The 15,571-nt window shown below is 35.6% G+C and overlaps 1 protein-coding gene across 1 annotated transcript; it reads right to left on the bottom strand.

Annotated features, from left to right (window-relative positions):
• Positions 1 to 2,592: 2,592 nt before the first annotated feature.
• LOC110713341 (leucine-rich repeat receptor-like serine/threonine-protein kinase BAM1) lies at positions 2,593 to 7,019 on the bottom strand. Its single transcript, XM_021891798.1, has 2 exons — positions 3,976 to 7,019; positions 2,593 to 3,317 (listed from the first exon to the last, which is right to left on the bottom strand). Exons 1-2 carry the CDS (start codon positions 6,572 to 6,574, stop codon positions 2,869 to 2,871), a joined length of 3,048 nt encoding a protein of 1,015 aa, XP_021747490.1. The 5' UTR covers positions 6,575 to 7,019; the 3' UTR covers positions 2,593 to 2,868.
• Positions 7,020 to 15,571: the final 8,552 nt, after the last annotated feature.

Here is a 15,571-nt window from a genome sequence, read left to right on the forward strand (position 1 = left end):
TCATACCCTATGAGATCAAGGGAAGAGTGGGAGTCTAAAGGTTACTTGAGTCATTTATGGTGATCTTTGGTTGAGAAATGTTGGGGCAAAAGAGATATCTTAGCTTGAATACATATTTAACTAGTTCAAGGCTCTGCTTAGCAAGATATAGTTGAAGAAGCAGTTGTTAGCTGTGTACTTGTGTACGTAGTTGCTACCTAGATGTAGAGAACTATACATTTCCTTGTCAAGTAACAATTAGATATGAATATAAATTAAAGTATGTGTGTTCCGTAAATTATTTACTTATAGATTTCTTTAGCTATAAACTTTTTTCCTTCAATTTAACAACTATTTGCGCCGCCAATCACTATTCTAACCACTATAATGCCATTATATTTAAAGATAGATTAGATAGTGTTTAATTTGAAGAAACCACTATAAACTAGCTATTGCTGAACAAGGCTTAAATCTGTGATTAATGAAAGTGTTTGTTGAAAGTGGACTAGAAAAGAAGTTTAAATATATCCAAATGCTAGTCTTCCCAAACCCCCCCCCCCCCCAAAAAAAAAACCTATCAAAGGGTTGTTAGATTTGGTTAACTTTTGGTTGGATTTGTCATTGGATCGGGTCACATTTGACTCTAGTTGCCATAATAGGGTTGTAAAACGGGTTTATTTAGGCTATAACAGGTTTAGTTTCAAATATCAGCTTATTCACAGATCATTGTCGATCAATTCATAATCACGTTATGATGTATTTTTTGTTACATACTTCCTCCATTCTATTAATATTGCAACAAGGATGAAATTACGCATCCCAAAACACATTTTATATGCTAAATATCTATAGTTGTGTAATAATAAAAATTATAAAAAGTTGATATTGTGAAAGTATTTTATGAGACGAATCCAACAAGATTCTGCATGACTATATTTTGCTTGACGTATATATCATATTATATGGTCAAACAAGAATGATAAATAGTGCAAAAAGTCCATTGTTACAATATTAATATAACGGAGGAAGTATTTATCTTAGTCTATTAGACTATACATATTTACAGGTTGTTGTTGCTTTACTCTGTATTATTGAGTTAATATCATCTCCTTGTTGAGTTATTTTATATATCGTGTTATAAAAATCGGTTGCCACAAAAATCGAACTTTTAATGGGATCATATTGATGACTTGATTAGTCAACAAGATCAATAAGTAAAACTTAAAAGTATTAAGAATCAACAATCTTATAACAGATATAATAAGGTAACAAGCTCATTTTGGACACCTCTAATAACAGACTATATGGTAATAATCTTATAACACATCGGGTGAGATTAGATAGTAATAATAGCATTGTAAACGACTTGATTTGACCTTAAAAAAAAAAAACCAATTCAAATTTCGACTTTTATAGATACAACATTTAGCATGACTTAATTTTGAAATAGATCCGACCCGACCTCATTGAATCCGACCCAAGTAAAAATATAACATTGTTATACCATTGTAATAATCTTATACCATCTAATCCAATAACAAATTTTTTCAGTGCAGATTAAGTTAGATCAGTTTTTGACACCTCTAATTAAAACCAAGGTGAACTAAAAACAAATTTTATTACCATCTACCAACATTAGAGTTTGTATTTTCAACACTAAACCACACCTATATATGATCCGGCCATCCGGGTATGGGTGAATCATTAAAGGTTAAAAAAGTTTAATTAGCAATAATATTAACACTATAATTATTAGCATTACAATATAGTTGTCGTTGAGAAGAGGGCGACCAACTTTGAATATGGAGCAACTGATATCATACTCCCAAGGCATTTACACCTTTCTTTTGACCATCCCAGTATGTACTGGTCCTACTCTTTTAAATGACTTTAATATTAAAAGCATACCACTTTATTCAATCAAATTTTCTATTTTTTTTTTTTTTTTTTTGTAATTTTTATAAATAATTTGTTGTTATTTATTTTCCAAGCACCCCACTGTCTCGGTAATGGGTAGGCAATGGCGCACTGCCCTTGAATCTCAATCTCTATAATCACGGCAATCCAAGCCAGTGTCCTTAGGTACTATCACTTCTACACTAACTAAGTTTATTTAAAGCTCTAGGACCTATCCTTTCTTCTGCATTATTTAATTCTTTAACTGTTTCTTGTACTAGTTTGATGTCCCGTTAATACTATTTTCAAATGTCCGGAAAAAAATTTATCACATTGTTTGAAGCAAGGATGAAAACTTGTTTTACGAGTAGTTAAGTTGATCCATACTATTATAATTTGAAAAAATGACTATTAATTTCGAACGAATGAATTGGTGAGTATAGCTAATTTTCTATGCCCAATTGGCCTACACAGGCGAGCTCTGCTTAGTGGAGTGCCCAACAACTCCACTTTGAAGGATTAGACCGATCTTTAGACTCAAGGAGACAGGGCCATCATTATTTTCTCTCTCCTCCTGTGTATATTTTTTGTACACTGAGACTGAGACACTGAGTAAGCGCTCTGCATCAGAAACTTCAGAGTTACAGCAGAAAAACCAGCAGCATTGTGATGAAACCAGGAAGTAGTAGCCAAAAATAAAAAAATTGAAGACAAATGTTTTACGGAGTAGAAACCTTAATTTAATGGCTAAACCAACCAATACAAAACTGTACAACCCAGAAAAATCTTGAAGCAAACACATTTAAGACCTTAGTTAGCACAAACCAATCTCTCTAACAGTCTAACACTCCCAAACCCCCTTTTATCATTCTTTACCCACCCAAAAAAACATGCTAAAAACACTGAAAATCAAGCTAGCCAACTCTCAACTCTGATTACTTCGAGAGACGTAGCGAAAATTCTAGTAGTACTCGTGTAGAGGAGTAGAACACACTAAATACTAAGAAGATCTGGTGGTGGCGATTTAGGTGGTGGCTGGTCTTCCTTTGCAGGAGAATCTGTGGCATCTGTGGTAGTTTGTTGGGGTGATTCCAAGGGAGAGCCGTCGCCTTGCTTGGCAGATGCTGGTGGTTTTGGGATCTCCAGTAGTATTTGAACCACCTCTCGCATTGTGGGTCGTTCCACCGCCTGTTCTTCAACACACAACATGGCGACATAGAATACGTGCATCACCTCATGGAGTGGAACTGAAGGGAGTCTAGGGTCCAAGATTTTCAGGACTCCTTCCTTGTTCCCGTCAGTCATTTTCCTCACCCATTGAACTATATCAACCCCATCACCAAATTCACCAACTGGCTTCCTACCAGTTATGAGTTCTAAGAGAACCACTCCGAAGCTGTAAACATCACTTTTCTCATCAACCTTCAATGTGTAGGCATATTCTGCATCATTAACCATTAGTAATTAGCAACCAAAATACGCCAAACTATTGTTTCGTTTGGTTGTTATAGCTAATCAATAATAAATGATTAAACTCATTGAATAAGTAATAACAAGTACATATTGGAATATCAAGAATCTAAGAATCCATTTTGAAAAGATCAAAGATAAGTGGACTACTTTAGAGGCTTATCAAAGATAATCTTATATTATTTAATCAATTCGTCACTGACAAGACCCACTGAGACTAATTAGTACTCGTAGTATTTACAGAATTAAGTAAGTTTTGATTATTTTGGGGATTTCGTTACAAAGTAGATCACTGTGCAAAAGCATAATGAAAGCGACAGAATTGATATGAACTACCATTAGGTAAAGTGGGAAACGCATCATAAATGTATTTCCTTTGTAAATTTAAGTCAAAAAAAAGGCTATAGCAACAAACCAGCACTGAGAAAGACATCCAAACAAAATCACAATCAACAACTTAATTCTCCTACACCAGTCAAATATCAGGTACACAAAAATTCAAGTAATTTGACAAATAGTACTACCAAAAAGTATAAAACAGGCCAAATTTAGGCACCATAATCATCATTAAAAGTAGATTTAAGTATCTAAATTGCAAGGAAATGTAGATTAGATTAGAATTATTTATACCTGGGGCAATGTATCCATAGGAGCCAGCAATAGCAGACATGCATTCTGATGTGCCTGAATCTTGCAAGAACTTAGCAAGCCCAAAGTCAGCAACATGAGCCTCATAGCTGGAATCCAAAAGGATGTTGTTGGACTTGACATCGCGATGAACAATCAAAGGCGAGCAATCATGATGGAGATAGCAAAGCCCTTTGGCTGCCTCAATTGCGATCTTATACCTTGTATCCCAATGCAAATGACCGCCTTTCTTACCATGTATAACCTCACCTAAGCTTCCATTAGGCATGTACTCATACACCAACAGATTAGTCTCATGGTTTGAGCAGAACCCTAATAATCTAACAATGTGCCTATGTCTAATCTTCCCTAGAGTCTGAATCTCAGCATTAAACCCATGATCATGAGATGAACCCCTACTCATTGCAGGAAGTCTCTTAACAGCGACTTGATCACCATTCGGCATATTTCCTTTGTAAACAATCCCTGCACCACCTTTCCCAATAATGTTATCTTCCTTCAAGCAATCCAAAACATCATCTGCCGTGAAGTCTAACCGCTGGAAGGCGGTCAGCTTCCACGCTCTAGACTCGCTCGCTTTCTTAAGCGAACGAGCCTTGATGATCGCAGCAATTGCAAAGATTATCGAACACAACAAAAGACCAATGACCAAGAGCAGCTTCAATGAAGCAGATAAGCCTTTACCATGACTTTGGTGTGAAGAACCAACAACCCCATTTTTACAAGGACCCAAATAAGGTCCACATAAATCAGGATTACCCAAAAATGAAGTGTAATTAAAGTAGCTAAATTGCCCAGTTTCAGGTACCAAACCAGTGAAATTATTGTATGAAAAATCAACCGAAGTTAAACTTTGCATATTAGAAATTGAACCAGGAATGCTACCACTCAAATGATTTCTCGATATATTCAAATAATTCAATATCCTCATACCAGTAATCTCCTTCGGAATCTCGCCAGTGAGCTGATTCCGACTGAGATCGACGAATGTAAGCAGCTTACACTTACTAATCTCAGCCGGAATTTCACCGGTAAACTTATTACTACTAAAATCAATTTTAGAAAGCTGTTGCAAATTCCCAATCTCCGGTGGAATACTCCCACTAAACTTATTCCCATCAAGCAATAACTTCTGAACACCGGAGAAGTTACCGATACTAGCCGGTAACTTCCCGGAAAGCTGATTATTCGATATCGAAATTTGACCTAGACTCTCCGCTACTGAACTCCCCGTCTCAGGGAAACCTCCGGTAAGAAGATTGTCCTGCAACTCAACTTGGGTTAACTTAGGAAGACCAAACAAGCCCTTTGGAATTGACCCGTTTAAGAAATTTTCACCCATTCTAACCCGGGTCAATGAACTACAGCTACCCAAACTCTCAGGAATCGGACCAAGTAAGAAATTACCCAATGTAATTAGGGTTTCTAATCTCTCTCCTCTGCATAAATTTGGGGGTAAACTCCCAGTAAGCTTGTTAGAAGAAAGATCTAGAAGCTGTAATTTTCCATTAGTACCCAACTTTTCTGGGATACTTCCTGTAAAATTGTTTTCCCATAGTTGAAGAACCTCCAACTCCGGTAAATCTCCGACAAAATCCGGCACGGCCCCGTGCAATTTGTTCCGAAACAGATTCAACAGAGTTAGATTCTTCAAGAGAGAGAAAGAAACAGGGATCTCACCGGAAAACAGATTGTTCGATAAATCCATTGATTTCAAACTATTTAAGGATCCCAACTCATTTGGGAGTGACCCAGAAAGAGTATTCACCTGAAGAAACAACGTATCAAGCTTCTGGAGTCTTCCCAACTCCGCCGGAAGTTCGCCGGATAATCCACAGTTAGCACCGTCGAATCGAACTAACTCCGTCAAGTTCCCGATCTCCGGCGGAACCCCACCGGAGTAAGCATTAAAGTACCCAATGTAAAGCTCTTTTAACGAGGTTAAGTTACCGATTTCCGGCGGTATTTTCCCTTCAAGCTCGTTGCCGGAAACTGCAAGGTACTGAAGCTTCTCCCATTGGCCGTAATCCGGCGGAATCTCGCCGGAAAAGTAGTTACCACCCAAGTGAAGATGCCGGAGCTCCGACATCTCAACGGCGGACAACGGCAAAGGCCCGGTGAGATTGTTGTTGTAAACATCGAGAACATTGAGGTTTTTAAGGGAAGAGAGAGAAGAAGGGAAGGTTTCATTGAAGTTATTGTTGGATAAATTAAGGTACCGTAGTTCAGTGAGGAGAGAGAGAGACGGCGGAATAGGGCCGGATAAGGCGTTAGATGCTACAGTGAGGTTTTGAAGGTTGGTTAAGAAGCCGATATCAGGGGAGAGGATTCCGGTGAGGTTTAACCCAGAAAGGTTGAGAGAAATGACGTTGGAATGGTGGGTGGTGGTGGAAGAGCAAGTGATGAATGGCCAAGTACAGTGGTGAGTGGTGGTGTTCCAGGAGGAGAGAGAAGCTTGTGGATCGTCTGTAATGGCGGATTTAATACCCAGTAAAGCTTTGTGTTCTGGTAATGTTTTGCCATTGATGAAATGGAAGTGGAAATGAAGAAGAAGGAAGAGAAGAAGAAGAGGGGTTCGCATTATTTTATTTCTGGGTTGTTGTTGTTGGAGTTTTTGTCGGTTGATTTTAATGGCGGAAGAAGAAGAAGAAGGGGGGATTTGCAGGTAGAGAGAGAGAGTGAGGTAGGAGGAGGAAGGGAGGGAGATGGAGCTAGAAGTAGAAGTGGGGTTTTTAAGTGAGTAATTCCAATTTCTGTTGCTTTTTTTGGATTTTGAAATATTTTTTTTTTGGGGGGGGGGGGGTGATTTTTTATTTTATTTCGGTTTTGGGGTTGTTTGTTTGTCGTTTAGTTGGGGTTGTTTGTAATTTTCTCACTATGCCTTCTACCCACATGGAGCATGCATAATTTGCTTCTTACCTAAAAGTTTTCCAATGATTTTTTTTTTTCCTTACGCCCTTCGTTTCATAATATGATTATATGAGTAGTTTAAACGTTTTTTAGACTTATAGTTTAAAGAAAAAATTAGAAAAAATAATCTTAATTTTAGACCATTCACATTAAATTATGCTAATTTTGAATTATTTTTAAATTATTCGAATTTAAAAGGGTCAATAGCTTTTGTTGATCTCATATGACCATTTACTAGATGAAAAGGTTTATTTTTAGTTTGACCTCTAAGATCACCTTTTTTGGAAGTCTTCCCTTTCCCCTTTCCAAAAATTTCCCTTCCTTTCCCCTTCTTCTAGTAGCCCTCCTTTCCTGCCCTCCCCCTCCCTGCACCCAACCACTGATAAAGTTATTCTTCCTTTTTTTCTCCTCTTCGTTTCGGTGTAGAGGAGAAAGGTTTCAATGGTGCGAGATAAGGAGGGGGAGGGTTATCGGCAATGGGGGAAGATAAGGGGCTTCAGTGGTGAAGGAAGAAGATGAGGGTGGTTTTCGATGGTGGAGAGGGGGAAGGGGGGGTTATCGGCGTTGAGGGAAGGGAGGGTGTTCGGTGGTGGATGAAGGAAACGAGGGCAGTTTCGGTGGTGGGGTAGGGAAGTAGGAGGGTTATCGGCGTTGAAGCAAGGGATGGGGTTCGGTGGTGGATGAAGGGAAGTAGGGTGGTTTCGGTGGTGGGGTAGGGAAGGGAGAGGGGGTGGTTGGCGGTGGTGGTTGGCTGGGAAAAAGAAGTTTAATTTCTTTTATATTTGATTTTATTTTAGACCAGTTACGTGTTGACTCATGTTAAGTTTGGTGATCGGTTGGGACATACGAAAGCAAATAACTTCTAATGTTGGGATTAATTTAAGCAAATGGCTTAAGTAGGGATTATTTTTGCCAAGTTTTCTTTAGTTTTGATTGATTTGATGAGGCATTTTAAGGTTGCGACTGCATGCCTTTGTCACTTATAGACTTTATCACCCGTCACGTTTACTACAAGGTCTACGATATTTTTGTAAAAGTGGATTAATCGAAACTTAGCACGTATTGGTATCATTCATCAAGTAATAGTCAAATTATTTTAATATATTTGTCATTCCACTTTCAAAAGTTAGGACTCAACTCCTCTGTACCAAACACTCGTAATAAAACATAATGTTCCTTAGCTCTTAGTATTCAAGCCGATATCGAGCTGTTCACGGATCGGAAAAAGCTTGACTAATTATTTTTAGTTTACTTGTTTTCTATATTAAATTTTTAGTTTTGCGAGTTTATTGTTTGATAATGAAATTACTTATTATTGTGTAATATGATAACATGTAGGATAAATATATATGTTTACATACTCATTAGTAGAAAAACTTAAATGAACACGGCCAAATGCGCACCGAGTTTTAAAAACCGGTGCGAAAAAAATAGGCGGGATTGAGGGAAAGAGTTTTCGCACCGGTTCTAACCAAACCGGTGCGAAAAATTAGTTAATCGCACCGGTTCTAACCAAATCGGTGCGAAAAATGAGTTAATCGCACCGGTTGGTTCGAACTGGTGCGAAAGCTATTGTTAAATGAAAAAAAAAAAAAAACCCAGTCTGTATATATATTCTTTCTTTCTCTTTCATTTCCATGATCTTTCCTCCACTCTCATCTGCCTCTCTCTCCTCATTTGAAGCGTACTCGAAGTTCTCCATTAAAGGGGTTTTTGAGCTTTCTCTCAGCACTTTCCTCAAACTCCTTCTCTCTCCTTCTCCATAACCGCCACTTTCCCCTCTTCCTTCTTATCTTTCTCCTCTCTCCTCTCTCCTCTCTCCTCAAACAAACCCTAATCTACTGAAGAAATCGGCCTTGAACGACCTGCTGCCCTCCTTCGAAAATCGGCGTCAATTCGAACCAAGGACAACCATCATCGCCGCCGCCGTCTATTTCTTGAATCTACAATATTGGAGGTTAGGGTTTTTGGGTGCGTCTATTTTGAATCAGTTCGATGTGCGTGCGTCTTCAACAACAACAGATTCGAATCCATTTCGAACCAAAAATTAGAAATTTGAGGTTAGGGTTTCTGGGTTATTTAGCTTTGCGTTATATTTTGGTCTTTGGTCCAATTATTCATGTTAAATGCTTTGAAATTTTGGGTTTAATTAATGTAACATTGTTCAAAATTTGTGGAAGATGGCTGGAGAAACTGATACCAAGTAACAACACTTTTAATGAAGATAAGAAGCCTGCTCTTGATCAAGCTACTCATATCAATCTCAAGGTTAAAGGTCAGGTAATTATTTTTAATTTTTTTTTGGTGATTCTTTTGATTTTTCTGTGAATTTTATTTTGCTTTTTTAGAATTTTTGTGTCAATTTTGTATTCTCTTAGGTTAAAGGATTTTTGTGTTAATTTTCTATGAAATTGTTGCTGGTTTGGATGATTCGATGAAATTAATTATGCAATTTTGATGTTTTTGAATCATTTTATGACAATGCATGCATATTTAAAAAGAGTGTTAATGTTGTGAAAATTGATTCTGAGCTGTGGTGTCTAGACTTGATACAATTTAAAATTCTATTTTTATTGTTGAGTAAGTGTCATGCAAGAAGAATTTTTTGGTTTGTACAACTTTTGTTCTTTTGATTGTAGTAATTGTATTATGATTCTGTAAGAACTTGAAGTGCATCTAATGTCCAGTCACACACACACACACACACTCCAATTCTACCCGCTTCAAGTCATGATGCTAATTTACCAGTTTGAAGGCTCGGGATATACAATCTTGGCTGCTTATTTTTGTTTTATTTTTACCCTTGTACATATGCAATGAGAGTAAAGTGATTCAAATTTCTCTGCAACTGCATGTTTGATGGTTTTTTGTTTAAAATAATATTGAATTAATTTGACTTTTTAATTTTTTCCACAGGTGTTTGGTCAAAGTTGTTCTGAAAGTCTGCCTTCGTGGCTTCTTCCCATAACAGAATCAGTTATTTTTATTGGAAACATGCAGTCTTTAAACAATTCCGAGATCAGTTGTCAAGAAACTACATTCCAATGTGGGCTATGTGGCTGAACTTGTTGAAGGATCTAGAAATAAGGCACAAAGAAATGGTAAAGAATGGGCCTGAGATAGCTGTGTGTTTCTTATAGAACATTACTCTCTTCTGTTGTGGTTGTTTTTTAGGTCATATTACAGTCTAAGATTAATTGATTAAGGATTCCTACTTGAATTTTTCTTTGGATGTTAAGAGAAAGGATTCTAGTAGTTTGTTATTTCTTTGTGATCCTTTTTTTTTCCTCTATAGGAATTAGAGCAACAAGATAGAACTGAGGAGTATCAGAAAGAAAATGATAAGAAGATGCACACTTAGTTTCACGAGAACAGCCAACACAGCAAAAAGGACCAACAGCAGTAGCAGCCACCAGCAGAACCAGCAAGGTTACAGTATAAAGATGTTGAAGTGCTGGTTAATTGTAATATTACAGTCTTTTTAAATGAAAATATGTAACTTTATATATATGTTAGTGTTTCTATATCAATTTAAGTGAAAAAATTGCAAAAATAAATAAAACAAAAATATTATTATTTTGGGGCATTTTTGGCACCGGTTTTGAAACAGATCGGTGCTAAAAGTTTTTTTTTTTTATTTTTTTGGGCCGATTTTCGCACCGGTTCACAGCAAGAACCGGTGCGAAATCTAAGAATTTGGCACCGGTTTTGAACCGGTGCAAAATCTCCTGGTTTTTGGCATCCCTCAAATCTGGACCGATTCAAAACCGGTGCTAAATGGGGGTTTTGAACCGATGCTCATTATCATTTTTCCCCTAGTGACTACTTATGTTAATTATTATGTGTAACTTTTAAAATTTTCATACCTCACAAATAATACCCTAAAGTTGCACATAATAATAAATGAAAGAATAATCGAGCCTATCACAAGCTTTTCCAGGTGAGCTTAGCATGACCCAGATAAGCTTGTTAAATACTCGAGTCAGACTCAAACCCAAGATAAACCACCACGAACCGAGTTGTGATGAAGACAAGCTTGACATGTTCACGAATAGGCTAGACTCTTTAATCATTACCACCGGCCCCTGTTAGTTGAGACGAACTACTACAAGAGGGTGGTGAATTGTAGTAGGTTCCTAAGTGCTTACTTTTCGCGGAAATTAAAACAAAACTTATAGGAACTTGAAACACACACAGCGATATTTACGAGGAAACCTTCCAGGGACTAACTGGAAGTAAAACCTCGACCAATAGGGAATCTAAGTACACAACCAATTCACTATAACACTCCTAGTTACAACCTTACTATAATAATCTCACAAGTTCCAACTTGAACTTGCTACACGATAGGACCCTGTCCCTGACTTAAGTTCCGATCAGCATTCCTAGAGTACTAGCCTCACAGCTTCACACACGAAGCTCATTCATCGTGTATTAGAATTAAACTCACACACCCAAATCCCAAAACAATACAAAAGTTTAACTCTAATATGTGACTGGAAAGCTACACATAAAATCCGAAACTAATTTAATACGATAAAGCTCTTAACTTTGGCAAACTTACTCTTAAGCGCTTCTAAGGTTTTCGCGCATAAAACTCACACTTTGCTCAGAATATGAGGTCTCTTATTTATAGGAGACGTTCATACACTAAGTAGTGTTTTTGTCAAAAAGATAAACATTGATCAAATTCGAATATAAATCCTTTTAACAATCCGAGTAGAATTGCATCATTTAAGAAAATCATTTGCAAAACCTAATAAAGATGAAGTTTAGAAAAAGATAAATAAGTTGTAAAACAAATTTTAATAAGATAAAATCATAATTAAATCTTTTTGATCATAAACATAAAGTTATCTTTTGTAAAACTTCCGGTTTTATTAGCTTGTCAAGTTTTATCACGTTTCTAATAAGTTTCATGCATATTAGTATATCACATATTTATAACAATCCTATAATAATAAACTTATTATCATTAACCTTAGTATAAAGTCTTCAAGTTTATCTACAGAATGTTGATCTCGAACTCTGCATTGTACACTAGTACTTGAGTTCTTCGCAAACCAGGTTTGGAATCCCGCTATCACTTTTTCTTCAGCAAGATGCTGGAACTCGCAGCCCAAGTTACACTGGAAGTTGTTGTCTTCAATGCAACCCAAGCTAGTCTATTTAGCTTGCTGTCCTGCTCTGGTTAGGAAGCTCCTCTCTGTGTTCCTGTTGAGGATCACTGGTCTATTCCTTATGGAACACTTCTTTTATTCTTTCTAACTTTCCTCTGCTTTTCTTTTATATATTATTCCTAGTTCTGATTACTCTTCCACTTCTTGAGTCTACTTCACCGGCAAACTATTCCAACACTAGAGAAAACTCATTAGATGAAGTTTGCTTTTCTCATCATCAATAAAACTCTTCAAATGTTAACACAACCCCTAGTTCTAGGTTTCAACTTGATATGAAAATACCTATCCAAAAAAAAAAAATTATAATACTTGCTATGAAAGTATCAAGGTTATAGTTGAACTCCGTTATTTTATTACCTTAAAGGAGGGGGAAAATGTTAACATACTTACTAACCAAAATTACTCTATTTATTGTGATTTAAATTTGGAGAAATTGACAGCACCACCCTAATGCAGCGGTTGAATAACCGTTGCCTAATGCCTATCGCAACAGTTTTTGTATCTATGGCAACCGTTTGTAGGCGTTGCCTAAGGGCATTTTTCTTGTAGTGACACTAGCAGTCTTTACTATGACCGGTCTTCTTTAAAAGGTCCTAACTATCTATTAATTCAGGGCGAATTAACTTTAAGGGGAGTCTATTTAAAAAGAATGTCTCAAGTTGACACCGCCATGAGTTAATCGATAGTGTTGGGACCTATTAAAAAAGAATGTTCATGATTAAAACTGATATGGCCAATTTTTCCTTTAAATTTAGATCGAATTTGAGAATTTCAATTGTATTTGAACATATTTTGGCTCACTTCGCGTTGTATGTGGGCAAATGTGCTCATAGAATTCGACTTTTTGTTAGTATGACTGTATGAGTACCTTTGCATTGCCTACCATGAGGCAAAGAGGCATCATCACACTAACAAACACATCAACATTTATAAGTTATTACAATCACATCCTAACTTGTAAATTATTACTCTTTGCTAGCTCATTGAAAATTGAGGACGGTTGTGAATTGTGATGGAGCTCTCTATTCCTGCAATAATGTATCAAAATTTCTATGATTTGCGGCTTCGATTGATCGGTTGATGAAAAATTTCTATGAACTACAATACTCTTAGTTCAAAAATAGTCGCGTTTGCTAATTTACAATGTTATTAAAATTGTCGGCATATTTTTCTTAGATAGTAATAAAACATTGGAATTTGTTTAATTAAAAATGATACAATGTTTTGTAATTACTAATATTGTGTATAAATGAGTTCGATTTGTTATCCCTTAATAACTAACATAACACGTGTTTGTAGTACTTGTGATTTGTATTCATATACTCGTATTTGTAATTATATGAAGAATTAGAGTAATGAGATAAAATATTGGAAAATTGACACAACCCCAAATTCCAGATTTTAATTGTACTTTGAATTAATTGTTTTGAAGCACAAATGACTAATATCAAACTATTTTCTTTTTAAGCAAATTAATCCGACTAAATTGTACCGAACCAACTGGCTCAATAACTTGGCTCACCATAACTTGAACTAAACCCACCTCGAAAATGCTTTCATTTAAATTATTTCCCATCTTAATGAATAATAGTTGTGAAGATGAAATAGGCGTCCACCAACCGCACAAAATCACCAATCTCGTGTGATATAAAAAGAAGGTAAGAAAATCACATATGAACCATTAGATTAGATCATCTACTGAAAAGCTAAGTCAGTCAAATTGGTAAAAAAAATATATTAAATGACATAATTATTGGTGAAATTGCGGTGTGACAATGCTAGCTAGTACCGTTAATCAAAGTGAAGCAAGGACGTGTTCATAATTTTACGACAAAAGACTCACTTTCTAAACACCTTTTACATGCTTTAATAAAGCTTATTTTGGTAATAAGATTATTGCAATGTAGATAACGAAATGTTATAATGGAGCATCCAATGTCCCCCTAATTTTAATTGTATTTCAACTTTATTAGCTTTCCTTTATGGCATGATTGAGTACATAAGCTTCATATTCATCAAAACTATGCATAAAAATAGTAATTAGTTAAAGGGAGAGAACTTTTATCAAGTCATATCGAATATTTGGTATCAAATTTATCTAAATGGATGATTTTAGATATTATGTAACCATCTTTAATTTTTAACCCCAAATTGAAAATATTATTATTATCATATTCTTTTAATTATATAGAATTAATGATCAATTATAATATACTGTGTACTAGGTTTATCTTTTAGTTTTTAATTAATTGAATCATGGAAAAAAATAATAATAAGTACAATAATTTTCATATTCGTGATCCCATATTAAATAACTCTACAAATTTTATCGTCATCACAGCATACATATGTGAGTATTACTTTAATCTCATCTAAATGGGTTATGTTACATACTTGCATGCGATGTATGTATGTCCGTCTTTGTCATCTTAGTCGCTATATATATGATTATATGAAGTAACATTTGTAAGCAATACCATGCCATATAATTGGTCAATGTTCTATATAGACTAATGAAAAAATTAAATTGTGTTATTTTACATGTAAATTCTTCTTTTGTTACAAATAATTGCAACAATTAGACTTTTATATTAGTACATAATAACTTAAGCCGTAAATTTCACGAATACCAATTTTTAAAAAACCTTTTTGTTGGGTGCATGAAAAATCCTAAAAAGCATGGAACAATAAAAGTATACACTTAAAATAGTATTTGAGATGAAATACATTATTACATTACCAACAATTTTTAAAAAGACTAAACAATAATAGTCCTGCCGCGAAACACGATACATTCATCACCCCAAATGTTTAGTGGAGAATTGTCCTGATCAATTTCAACAAGCAAGTAGATATTATACACGTACATCACTGGGGCATGCATGCATAGTTTGCGTTATTTATATAGACAGATTAGGAGAAATGTAATGCACTAGTCAAGCTCCCTTGGGCCATGGATACTAACTATAGATTATGGACGTCCTTATCAATCATAATTTGATGCAAAAATGTCTTCCATTACAATTGGATTCTCTTAAATTGGAATAATTATTTTGCCTCCTCACAACTACTTGTAAGTATGGGCATTAATAGAACACGAGGCAGAAACTTCAAGCTATTTCGAGCTTCCCTTTTAGAGTACGTCCAACTTTCCATAGTAATGTTTGGTCTTAATTTTTATAATTAAGCCTCTCACCATAAATATATTTTAAAATTAACTATTATTTAAGTTAGTTGTTAGTTAAATTAAAATTAATTTTGTGCTATTCACGAACTTCTCTAAGTCGAACTAGCTTGTTGTGCTTGCCTCATGAAATTTTAATTTAGCTCGAACAATTCAAATTACGTAGTCTCAAATGCTTAATAACACCTATACTTGCAATAAGATTTTTTTAACTCCCCAAGAATACTTATAGGGCGTTTGGTTCGGATAATAGAAACAGAATGGAAAGGAAACAAATGAAAGGGGGGAAAGAAATCATTTAACT

Source organism: Chenopodium quinoa, unplaced genomic scaffold, assembly GCF_001683475.1.
Source record: "Chenopodium quinoa cultivar QQ74 unplaced genomic scaffold, ASM168347v1, whole genome shotgun sequence".
NCBI classification, from domain to species: Eukaryota; Viridiplantae; Streptophyta; class Magnoliopsida; order Caryophyllales; family Amaranthaceae; genus Chenopodium; species Chenopodium quinoa.